The sequence below is a fragment of the Nannospalax galili genome, unplaced genomic scaffold, assembly GCF_000622305.1.
Source record: "Nannospalax galili isolate Female #2095 unplaced genomic scaffold, S.galili_v1.0 scaffold708, whole genome shotgun sequence".
NCBI lineage: Eukaryota > Metazoa > Chordata > Mammalia > Rodentia > Spalacidae > Nannospalax > Nannospalax galili.
This window is the reverse complement of record NW_008358110.1, coordinates 315,404-328,200: the sequence shown is the minus strand read 5'-3', so window position 1 is coordinate 328,200 and position 12,797 is coordinate 315,404. Positions and strand designations below refer to the sequence as shown.

Sequence of the window (12,797 nt, the reverse complement as noted above, 5' to 3'; positions counted from 1 at the left end):
AGAAACAATTTGATACTTTTCAAATATCAAAAAGCTAAATTAAACAGGCATGTAAAAACATTCAAGGTATTTATATTTAGCAATAAAATGTTTCATACTACACTAAACCACAAGAACTAGTAAAATATTTTAAGTATTGTTACTGACTACATTAGAAAGATGTTCTTTGCATATCTAAATCAGAATACTTAATTACACCTTATTTTTTAAGTCAAATACAATTTTATGACTAAAATGACTAAATTAAAACTGAAAGCAGTCATACTCTTCACACTGCTTAGCTGCTCTTCTGGAAGAGTTTAGAGAGGAGCTGAGTCTACGCCTTTTTGGTGATATTCCATCACTATTGCTGTCAAGATTTTCCTGTTGAGTTTGGCACTGAATTCCCCCAATGGCTTCCATACTTTCCATTTTCAAGGCTGAATAAAGTGGGCCCAATAAGTACTGAGAAAACAAACATAAATAATTACAAAAACAATCTCTTAGGAGATATGTACATATAATTTGTAAGCAGAAAAATGTGTTGGGTATTTTCTATTAGGATAAGCTGAGTCTCATAAGAGAAACCAAACGCCCAAGTTAATTAGCATTATTTCACATTCTATCCATCAAGTATCGTTCTATAGCTTTAAAAGGTTTAAGAAGACAAATACACACTATAATCCCCCTACCCAAAATGCTATGTAGAAAATTTTATAAGGGAATTACTTTTTCATACAGCATTTTTATAGATAAAATAACCTAAAATGTTTAATATTTAAAATGTTTAATCAAATGAGTATACTTGAGCATTTTATTGCCTGTCTCCTCCCACAGTCTGGACAGGAAAGAGAGTATAATCTAATACAACTAATTTCTCATACTAAAAATGAAATCCTTTAAAGATAAAAATCTCAGTGATCAAACTTCCTCCAATTAAGATGATAACTAGTCCCCTTTCAATTAATAACGCAATAGATACATTACTATTTCTTAAGTTCTACTTTAAAACAATCTATTCCATTGACAGTTCATTAACCTAATGGACAAACCCTTCTGAAATGGAAGTAAAAATAGAGGCAGGCAGATCGCTGTGAGTCCAATGCCAGCCTGGTCTACATAGTGAGTTCCAGGACAGCTGGGGCTACAGGGAGACCCTGTCTCAAAAAGACCAAAAAAAAAAAAAAAAAAAAAAAAAAAAAAAAAAAAAAACAAGGGTGCAACTCGGCTTTGAAAATCATTATGCCCTCAATGTGAATTACCATTGAGATATTTCCTAATTTTATCCTGCATATATGCACACACTTAAATGAACAAAACACTCAACATGTAGATTAACAATTACTTACCTCTATATGTGTCTGAACTCCAAGAATTTCTATAAGAGCTGTACAAATATTTGTCACATATACCTTCCTGACTGGTATAGCAGATTCATACCCAGCTGGCACAAACTTAAGGAAATACTGCAGTAAATGACACAAAGCTGCTTTTAGCAAATCAGACTTGAGCTGAAAAAGCACACCATCTTCAACCATGACACAGAGTTTTTCCAGCAGCACATTTAAATAGACAGGTTCGATATTTCTATAAGCCTCTGCTTCAAAGGGGAATAGTGTCTTTATCAGTTTTGACAATGGCTCTTCATACAGTTTCAACTGGTCAGCATCCATTTCTACAAGGTGGTGTAATAATTCCAAAAATGAGCTGAAAAAAGTGCTGGCTGGTTGTGCTGGCAATCCTCCAAGCTCAAAGAGTTCGGTTAAAAGACTGATTGCTAAAGATTTAATTTTTGGACTACCATACTCTAGCAGAGAACAACCTATTTGCCAAAGTAATAGTTCTTGTCTTCTAAAAAACACAGTTGGAATAATACGAATAAGAACCATTAATAAAGTGAATTCAATAAATTCTAAATTTTGCATGCTCATGAGTTGCAGAGGAGCTGGTTGTAAATATCCCATTTGTTCATCTAATTGGCTTAAAAATTGATTAACAACCACTGGCCATTCCACAACATCACCCGTGACACATCTTTTGTGGAGGTAAATCAAGTCTTCAAAAAGATATAGTAATTCCTTTGTGAGTACACCAAAAATAGCAGGATTCTTGCTTTTAAAAAGAAATAATAATGAGCAGATAACATCACATATTTTCTTGTGTAACACGTGACAGGATGGAGTTGCTGCAATCCGTAGAAGTCTTGTAATGATCCAATTACTAAATTCTTTGAAACAAACAAACAAATGAAGTAAACAAACAAATACACCAGAAATTTTAACTTGCTAAATGCTTCATGATTTTTTCTTCACTAAGAACAGTCTACATTTCCTACACAATGGAAATATTGTACTTTAGAATATCGATTTTTAAGTCAGACAGAAAAGGTCCTACCTTACCATCTACTAACTACGTGACCTTCACATTTCTCTGAACCTGCGTATCTCTATTTATTTTTTAAAATATTTTATTTATTATTTTTATTTTATGTGTATGAGTGTATTGCTTGCATGTAAGTGAGTGCACCTGTGTCATGCAATGCCATGGAGGTCAGAAGGTTTCAGATACCCCTGGAACTGGAGTTAAGTATGGTTCATAGCCGCCATGTGGGTGCCGAGAATTGAACCCAGGTCCTCTGCAAGAGCAGTCAGTGCTCTTAACTGCTGAGCCATCTCTCTAGCCCCCATTTATAAAAGGAGAGTATGGGGCTGGAGAGATGGCTTAGAGGTTAAGAACACTGGTTGTTCTTGCAAAAGACCTGGGTTCAAATCCCAGCACCCACATGGCAGCTAACAACTGTCCGTAACTCCAGTCCCAGGGGATCCAACAGCCTCTTCTGTCCTCCGTGGGCACTGCACAACATGGGTGCACTTACCTACATGCAGGCAATACACACATACACATAAAATTTAAAAAATAATAAATTTTAAAAAAAGGAAAGTATGATATGGGTTGTTGTGAAGATCAAATAATACAATGTATATAATATACTCAGCATAGTTCCCAAAACATAATAATGTTCAACAAATAGTTGCTACTATCACTCTTTCAACAAAAATTAAATTTGTTGAAATTTTTGTTTCCTGTAGCCCAGGCTGGCCTTGAACTCCTGATCCTCCTGCTTTCACCTCTTAAGTGCTAGGGGTAACATGTATAAGCCACAATACCCAGCTTCTGTCAACAAAAATTTACTGAATGTAGAGCTGTGGCCATAGTTCACTGGCAGAGTACTTGTACTTGTCTACCAAGTACAAGGTGTTGCATTTAATTCCCAATACCTCAAAATAAATAAATAAATAAAAATAAAAATTTACTGAGTGGTGACTGTGCCAGGTCTAGAAGAATAAATCAGTCATAATCTTACTCTCATGAATCCTATAGTAGTTTCATGAAATTTTTACTGAAATTAAGAAATACATTTTATGGGGGCTGGAGAGTTGGCTCAACATTTAAGAGCACTGGCTGCTCTTGCAGAGGACCTGGTTTCAGTTCCCAGCACCCACAAGGCAGCTGACAACCATTCGTAACTCCAGTTCCAAGGGATCTGACACTCTCTTCCGACCTCCCCAGGCACTGCATGACACAGGTGCACTTACATACATGCAGGCAATACATTCATACACATAAAATTTAAAAAAATAATTTAAAAAATTTTTAAAATAGACATTATGACTCTGTGTACCAATGCATATTTATTTTAAATATATGAAACAATATTTACTCTTAATACACACAATGTATTACATGCAATTTTTTTTCATTTATTTCATCTTGTTTTAAATGCTAATAACTTCCTAGAGCAATTTTATAATGCACTAGTAGGTTATGATTCATACTTTAGAAAATAGAGCAAAGACTGAAAACATGATTATAATACAATTTTCTAACCATGATAGAAGAAATAGAAAACACTTAGTACTAAGACTGCATCAAAAAGCAACATCCAAGCTAGTCCTAGCTAGTCAAGGGTGGCAGTCAGAAAACATTCTTTAAAGGAAAATATTATCAAAGGAGAGACTTGAAATACTAGTAACAAATTTTAAGATACTTTGTTATATAAGAAAAATGTTTGCTTGGCATTTTTTATGAGGAGATTTAAAAAAAAAAAGGTAAGAGAGGTAGAAACAATAAAGTATAAGCCTAGAAAAAGCTTCAATATAGAGAAGGGTCAGAAAATTTTTCTTAAAAGATATGATAGTGTATTTTTTAATTGGGTGTCCAAATGGCCTTGGTAGTAATTAGAGAAAATGTGCCAATAAAACTTTAAAAAATAAGTAGCTAGAATGTGGACTGTAGTTTGCCAATCTCTGATCTACAAGAAAAAATTACCAGAAACAGAAAAAAAGAAACTCTGCCAAAATGTTTGATGGCAAATAAGCAAATTCGATTATTTCTGTTCTATGCTAAATACCTAGCATACAATAATAAAAATATAAAATAACCAATATCACCCCCCAACAATTTATAGCAAATATGACTTAAAAATGTATGATCATATAGGTCTAATATCAGAAGAGCAGAAGAGGGTTTTTATAAAACAGATCACAGATGAATACAGAATAACAGCACTTACCAATACAACTGTCTTTGGCCTCATTTTGCCCCTGGCTCCCATTCACATTTACAAACATAAGTGGAGAAGATTTCATAATATGCTGGATGAAATCAAGTAACATCACAGAAGTTGGCTGGGAGTCAATTTTCTTTACAAGTTCTAGAGCAACTTAAAAAAAAAATAAAAGATTCATTTTATTTATTTATTTATTTATTTATGTCTTTTTGAAACAGGGTCTCCCTGTAGCCCCAACTGGCCTGGAACTCACTATACAGACCAGGCTGGCCTTCAAATCACACAGATGCCTTTGCCTTCCAAGTGCTGGGACTAAAGGCATGCACCAACATGCCTCTATCTATCTATCTATCTATCTATCTATCTATCTATCTATCTATCTATCTATCTATCTATCATCTATCTATTTTTCATCTGTGTTCCTCTATTCAATCTTGGCTGCCACAATCAGATAGACAGAAAGTACGACTTCTGTTCCAACTGTAACAGAAACCTTAGAAGCAGACAGTAACTGCTTTGGGTCTGACAAATGGATGCAAAAAAAAAAAAAGATTTATTTTAAAGAGTCATGACAAATTAAATTTTTGTTAAGAAACTAGACTTTGGTGATCAAAACTATTGTCCAGGGGCTGGAGAGATGGCTCAGTGGTTAAGAGCACTGGATGCTCTTACAGAGGACCCAGGTTCAATTCCCAGCACCCACATGGCGACTAACAACCATCTCTAACTCCAGCTCCAGGGGAATTCAACACTCTCTGCAGGCACTGCACTACACCAGTGCACTTACACACATGCAGGCAATATACTCATTACACAAAATAAAAATAATAAAATTTAAAAATTATTCTAAAAAAATACTATTGTCCAGAAGAGCACCTGTGCTAAACCGATGTGCCGAAATACTAAGATCTTATCTAATATTTTATTTTAGTGTGTTATAATCTCTATATGTGTACATGTTCAACTGTGTGCAAGTGTGTATGTGGAAGTCAAAGGTCATGTTGGGTGTCTGTCTCGATTATTTTCTACCTTACTTTTTGAGTCAGAGTCTCTCACTGAATATGGAGCTCACCAATTTGACTAAGTTGGCTAGCCCAGTAAGCCCCAGGGATCTGCTATTAGTATCATAGGTCCTCATCACTGTACCTAGCTTTTTACATGGATGCTAAGGATCAAACTGAGGTTTTCATGCTGGCTTGGCAGCTCTTTGACAACTGATCTCTCCAACCCCCTACCCAATTATAAATGTCTAATAACCATGTACATTCATCTATCACATCCCATTCTACAAATATTTGTACTATAGGCCTAATATATACCAGGCACTATGCCAAAATCTGAAGATTACAAAAAAAAAATCCTATAATCTGGTGAGGGAATGGTAATTACATTAACCCAGAACCCAGAATATGAGGAAACAGATTCTGGAAAGTACTGCAAAGGAATTTCTAGATAAGGAGCTGGCAGAGGAGAAAGGCTAGTGATCGAAACATGGAGTATCATATAAAAGCACATCTTGCAAGTATTCAGAATCCTTTGCTTCTTTTATCAACCCATAACTTTGCAGATTGAAATAAAGGCTAAAAGCTTATGATAAATCATAAAATGTGTTGGTACCAAATTCTGAATGAAAATTAAAACCCCGCTACCAAATTCCACTCTATCTTAACCCACCCATGTAATTTAATGGGATATAGATGTGACACTTCCTTCCCAAGTTGGTAATACTCACTTACCTTTTAGATTGTCACAGTAACTCCCAGAAAAGCAGCACACTTAAATATTATTTGTGCGGCATTTGTTGTATGTCTACCATTGGCTAAAGATATCACTAAAATAAGGTTTATATGATTGGACTTGGCCAAATGTTTTATAGCTAACATATCAAAGAACTCACAGTAGCCAGTAGAAATCAAGGTTACTAACAGGAAAACAGAATTAGTTTAAAGATCTAAATTATGCTATAAGCAACAAGCAACACTGAGTAACAACTTGCTTGACAATACTATCTCTCACAAATACTAACTGAATTAAGTAAAACTGCCTGAAGAAAAAAACGTAGTATAAGGTGCACAGGAAAACCATCCAGTTCATGAAGCTGATGAAGAGATAACTGATTTCTTACCAACATTTACATCTGTAAGTATTCGATCAATGAACTGACAGAGAATTTGTCTTGGTTTCTGTACAACTGTATTATATTCCTCTGGAGTAGCACTAAAATATAAATGAAAAGCGTGTTAAAAAAAAAGCCATGGTAGGGCAAGCAAGATGGCTCAGCAGGTAAAGGCACGCTGCTGCCAAGCCTGACAACCTGAGTTCCAGCTCCAGGACCCATGTGGTGGAAGGAGAGAACTGACCCATATAAGTTGTTGTTTGACCTCCATGTGCACCACAGCATATGTGCCACTGCCCCCAATAAATAAATCAATAAATGTAAAAAAAATTTAAAGAGAGGCATGGTGTTTTATGTCTATAATCTCTACCTGTGGGAGGTTGATACAGGAGGCAGGCAGGAAGATCTCCCTGAGTTAGAGGTTGGCCTGGTCTATGTATCAAGTTCTAGGCCAGCCAGCACTACACAGAGACATAGCTCTGGACTAGAAATACAATTTGAGGCCTTATTAGTATAGAAATTATATGTAAAGCCAAGGGTTTGGAGACATGAGTAAACACAGTATTATTATATGCACCTATTTCAATGACTGAGAGAAATTTAAAAGAACTTGGTTTTTTTTTTTTTTTTTGGTCTTTTTGAGACACCCTGTAGCCTTGGCTGGCCTAGAACTCACTATGTAGACCAGGCTGGCCTCAAACTCACAGAGATCCACCTCTCTCTGCCTCCTGAGTGCTGGATTAAAGGCATGCCCTACCACGCCTGACTCACAAGAACATTTTTTTAAGGAAGCCAGGTAGCTAAGTGTGGTGGCACTTGCCTGTGATCCCAACATGGGACAGATGGAAGCAGGAGGATCAAGGGTAGAGGTATATATGGAGTTATAGGATAGCCTCAGCTACTTTGCCTCAAAACAAGCAACACGATTGTTTCAAACTGCTCAAGTATGCACCTCAATAGTAGAACAAGGACTTATGTAGTAAATCCTAGGTTTAATCCCCAGTATTGAAGAAATTTTTAAAAAGTAAAAGTCCTAGTAGAAAGGTTAGGACATGGAGTATTTATATTCAATATGCTAATTTTCTTTTCCTTTTTTCTTGAGACAGGGTTGTACTATATAGTTCTGGCTGACCTGGATGGACTTCCCTAGGTAGGCAAGGTTGGCCTCCAATTCAAAGATCTCCTACCTGCTTCCTGAGCACTCAGATTAAAGGCATGTACCACCAGCCCTGACTCAAAATGCTGAATTGTAACTATTACAAAAGGGTACCCAGTGAAATTGCCAGTCTACTTGTACATATGTGTGCTTCTGTGTGCTGATGAAGCAAACCATAAATCTAAGAAAAAGAAACCATTATTTTTATTAACAAGTCACATAAGGAAAAAGAGAAAAGAGATGTACTAAACAGCTAATTGTACACGAAAGCAAGGGGAAAAATACAGTATTTTGGTGATGCTAAAAGATGCTATGAAATTTGTGTATCAGCTTCCTAAAAAACAAACCACACATATTCGTGTTCTTTTAGAAAGACAGAAGCTGGGACTGGAGAGATCGCTGAGTGGTTAAGAGCACTGACTGCTCCTGCAGAGGACCCAGGTTTGGTTCCCAGCACCCACATGGCAGCAAACAACCGTCCTAAGTCCAGTTCCAGGGGATCCAACGCCGTCTTCTGTCCTGCCAGACACTGCACTTACATGCAGATATAACACTCAGCGTATAAAAAATAATAATTAAAAAGAAATTGAGGGCTGGAGAGATGGCTCAGCGGTTAAGTGCACTGACTGCTCTTGCAGAGGACCCAGGTTCGATTCCCAGCACCCACAAGGCGGCTCTGAACCATCCTTAACTCCAGTTCCAGGGGAATCCGAGGCCCTCTTCTGACCTCCGGGGCATTGCAGGACACGGGTGCACTCACATGCATGCAGGCAATACACTCATACACATAAAATAAAAACAAGATATTTTAAAAAATAAAATGAGAAGTAATTCCAATTGATCATTCAACATCAGCAGCAGTTGGGAAGCCAATGGCGTTGAAGGGCATGTCCAACGTGAATATCTTTCTCCAGGTACCATCCTGGTTTACATTTACTGCTGAGGTGAACAAGGGGGAAAATTGAAGATGAAATACGAGGTTATTGTTTACAGTGCACGTCTGGCTTTGGTGAACCCTGTGGCCAGCCCACTGACGTCTGAAATACCCGCCAAGGGCTGCGGATGGAGGCGGGATCCCATCTGCCGGCGGGCCGATGCACGAGCAACTTGGCAGGAAGCGACTGGCTCCGCCAGCAGCTGGCTTCCCCGGCGGAAACGGAGCCCCGACTTTTCTCTCCACAGGAGCTTTTAAACAAAAAGCCAGTCGGTTCCTGTGAGCTTGATCCTAAGAGTCGGAAGCTGTCTCGTCTGAGGAAAGGCTTTCGAGAAGCAAAGCGCATGGACAAGTGACCACCAAGTGCTCAGAGGAGGCCCTTCCCCCTGCGGAAGCTCGGGATCAGCTAGGCCGCGGCGCGCAGAGAGCGGCACCGCGAGGCTGAAGGACGCGCGACCGCGAGCAGCGCCTGGCCTTACCTGCCCAGCTCCCGCAGGGCGGGAATCATGGACGCCAGCTCCAGGCCGTGATCGCCCATGTTGACACTACGTTCTCAAACACGCGCCGGCCGTTCCCGCGCGTCTCCTCAGCTGCCCCTGGTGAGAAGGCGGGACGCCGACGGGGGCACGCAGAGTCCAAAACTCCTCCGGAAGCCACCGCGCTTCGCGACAGCAAGCCTCTTTCCGCTTTCTTTACGACCCGGGGGTGTCCTGGAGGTAGCCAGGATAGGCGAGCTGCTGTAGTGCCCCTCCGTGCGCTACTTCCGGAGTCTGCCCCCTCTACCGGGGATGCTCAGCGAAGCAGAACCCAGGATCTGGGCTGGAGAGGGACTTGGCGACCCAGCAGTCGGTTATCTATTTACCTATGTTAAAGTGGATATTTAACTAGGTAAGGCCACGCAGTCATGCTTAAATTTGTTGTTTGGCACGTACAGAGAATTAAAGAAGAAAGAGAAAATCAAACCGGGCCAGCACTCAGGAGGCAAGCGAGTCTAACATATCGAGTCCCAAGCCAACTGGGGCTAAAATCACCACCATTACCAGCATCATCATCAGAGAATATGAGTTCCTGCCCCTGGGATTTGCACTTGCTGCGCCCCTTGCCTTGACCCTGAAAACACCCTTCTCACTTTGCCCCTTTTCCTTTAAGTGTGGTTGCTGAAATGACATCAGAGTCTTACAGCAACATACATTGACACTTTCTCCCTCCTCATCCTGTTTTGCTTTTCTTCATGACATTTAGAACCAAGTGATATGCTACATACTGTTTTATTGTCTGTTTCTTAAAATATACGGTATTGAAAACAAGGTCTTAACGGTTTTGCCCATTGCTAGACACCCAGGAACTAAAAGTGTGCCTAGCACATAGTTCATGTTCAGAAAATATTTTTGAATGAATTATTGACTATCATAACAGTAAAAAACAAGGGACGTAGTTCCTATTCCACTTGCTAGAAGCTATAGCCTTAGTAAAGTACTTAATCTCTCTGTAGTTCATCTGTAAAGTGGATTTAATAGTTGTTCCTGGTCAGGTGTGGTGATACACACCTTTAATCCCAGCACTCAGGAGGCAGGGGAGGCAGATCTCTATGAGTTCAAAGCCAGCCTGGTCTTCATAGCAAGTTCCAGACCATCTTTGGCTACAGAGAAACCCTGTTTCAAAAACCAAAGCAAATAAAAAAATAATTGCTCCCAAGAGTAAGCAAAACTTAAATAAGAGGTGGCAGAATCATACAATAGAATATTGCTTTCCCTTCCTCCTTTTTCTTTTTTGCTTTTTTTTTTGAAACAGGGTCTCCCTGTAGCTCCATCTGGCCTCCATCTCCTTTATCTCCCCACCCCCCTTCCTTAGTTTTTATGTCAGAGTCTCACTCTGTAGCTCACGCTGGCCTTGGACTCAGGATCCCCTTCATCCTGAGAAGTGCTGGAATTGCACTCCCCTCTCCTCCCCTCCCTTCCTCTTTCTTCTTCTCCCCTCCCCTTTCTTCCCCTCCCTTCTCCTCCCCTCCCCTCCCCTCCCCTCTCTTCCTCTTTCCTCCCTTTCCTCTCACCTCCCCTCTCTTGCTGATTTTGGTTTGAGATTGATCTCACATAGCCCATGCTGGACTTGAATTCACTACATAGCCAAGGGTGACATTGACCTTCTTATCCCCCTGACTCTACCTCCCAGTGTTGGGATTACAGGCATGTGCCACTATATCCACTTTATGTGGTGCTAGAGATAAAACCCAGAGCTTCCTGTATGGTAGGTAAGCACTGTACAGTTAGACACAGTTAGGAATTGCCTCATGGACTGGGCCACACCTAACTGCTGGGAGGAGTCTCACAGGCCCAGTATCCTCCCCTCACAGCACTCACATAGAGTAGAATCCTCTCCTGCTGCCATGTCCATGGCAGCTTCACTAAGGTCACACATTAACCAGTGTCTTCATAACTCCTGTCATACATGCACAGGTCATATATTAACTAAGCCTGCCTCCCTACTATGCAAGGATTCCCCACTCTTTGGAAACCTTTAAGAATGGACACTTGTCTAGCTGAAACTGAAGCCTCTTCCCTCGGATCCCAGCTCTACTGTCTGATGAGTTAATAACTCTTAATAAAGCTCTCTCCTGAAGACATTCAACTCAGAGCCTTTCTCTTAAGTCTACCTCCTTTTCTCCCCCTCTCTAAAAATCTAATATCCAGACATTCTCCCCACGCTGCCTCCTTCCCCCACCTTGAGCCTGGGCCTTCTCCTGGTCTCCTGCCTGAGACCTCCAGACTACCCTGGTAAGTCAGACCCTGCCAACTGTGTCTTGATTCCCCTGCACCCTGACCATTTACATTCACTCCCCATGCCTACCCCCCTCTGGTATATCCCACCTGAGACCCAGCCCACTTGCTGCATCTTGATCCCCTACACATTCCCCTACTCCAGGGCCCACACCTACTCTGATTAGCTAGTTATTCCTTCATCCTACTGTCTCCATTCCTGCCCTGGGCCTAAGACCTCCAAGATTGGTCTTCTAAGAAAGACCCCTCCCACTGCCTCTTGATCCCTCTGCACCCATACCAGCTACATTCTCCTGCTCCAGGACCCACACCTACACTGTCTAGTTAATTAGACCCTCCCCAGGATGTCCCCACCTCTGCCTTGACCCTAGGCCCCCTTCCTCAATTTCCTACCTGAGACCTCCTGACTAGCCTGCCAGAACCCAGCCACCAGATCCCCATAGTCTTGAATTAGGTGTAGGCCCCTTTGCCCTGCTGGAGAGTGCTTGACTACTCAGCTTGGAACCACCCTGCCCTGTCAATAGAAAATCCAAAGTGAGAACCTGAAGAACATATCAATTCATACTGGACCAGAAAGCAACCAAACTACATCAATAACATAAACAGAACCAAACTTCAACTAAACAAAGGCAGGCTAAAAACACAACCACAAAAACACAACCAACCAAAGAAATCCATATATGCCCAAACCACAATGCAAAAACACAGTATGAAAAAGGAAGATATGTCCCAACCAAAAACCACCAGTCCTACAAAACTGCACTAAATAAATGAGAACCACCCAGAGGAACCCCAGGACACAGAATTTAAAGTACTGCTGTGAACATTATAGAATTCAATCACTTTAAAGAACACAACTCAAAGAGCTCAAAGAGAATAGAAATTAACAGAAGCTCAAGAAAATAGTAATAATATGACTAAGTGAAATGACAAAGACAATTCAGGACTTGAAAAGTGAATTCACAGCCAGACATGGTGGTGCACACCTTTTAAAGTACCCAGCACTTGGGAAGCAGAGGCAGGCGAATATCTGTGAGTTCAAGGCCAGCCCGGTCTCCATCGGGAATCCAGGCCAGCTGTGGCTACAGGGAGACCCTGTCTCAAAAAAAGACCAAAAAAAAAAAAAGAGAGAAAAGTGAATTCACAAAAGAAATCCTGAAGAAAACTTAAGCCAAAATGAAGATTGAATTGAAAAATTCAATAATCCAATTTGAAATGACAGGAGAAAGCCCCACAAGCAAAATGAATGAAATGGAAAACAGAATATC

The 12,797-nt window shown here is 40.4% G+C and overlaps 1 protein-coding gene across 1 annotated transcript in view; it reads right to left on the bottom strand.

The window, feature by feature from the left end:
- Atr (ATR serine/threonine kinase) overlaps positions 1-9,442 on the bottom strand; it is a 133,903-nt gene extending 124,461 nt beyond the window's left edge. Inside the window, exons 1-5 of the mRNA XM_008856344.3 lie at positions 9,235-9,442; positions 6,675-6,766; positions 4,553-4,702; positions 1,329-2,206; positions 266-444 (exon numbers count right to left, since the gene is read on the bottom strand). Coding sequence (XP_008854566.1) covers positions 266-444; positions 1,329-2,206; positions 4,553-4,702; positions 6,675-6,766; positions 9,235-9,293 — 1,358 coding nt within the window. The 5' untranslated portion in view covers positions 9,294-9,442. The remainder of the gene's footprint in view (positions 1-265; positions 445-1,328; positions 2,207-4,552; positions 4,703-6,674; positions 6,767-9,234) is intronic.
- Positions 9,443-12,797: the final 3,355 nt, after the last annotated feature.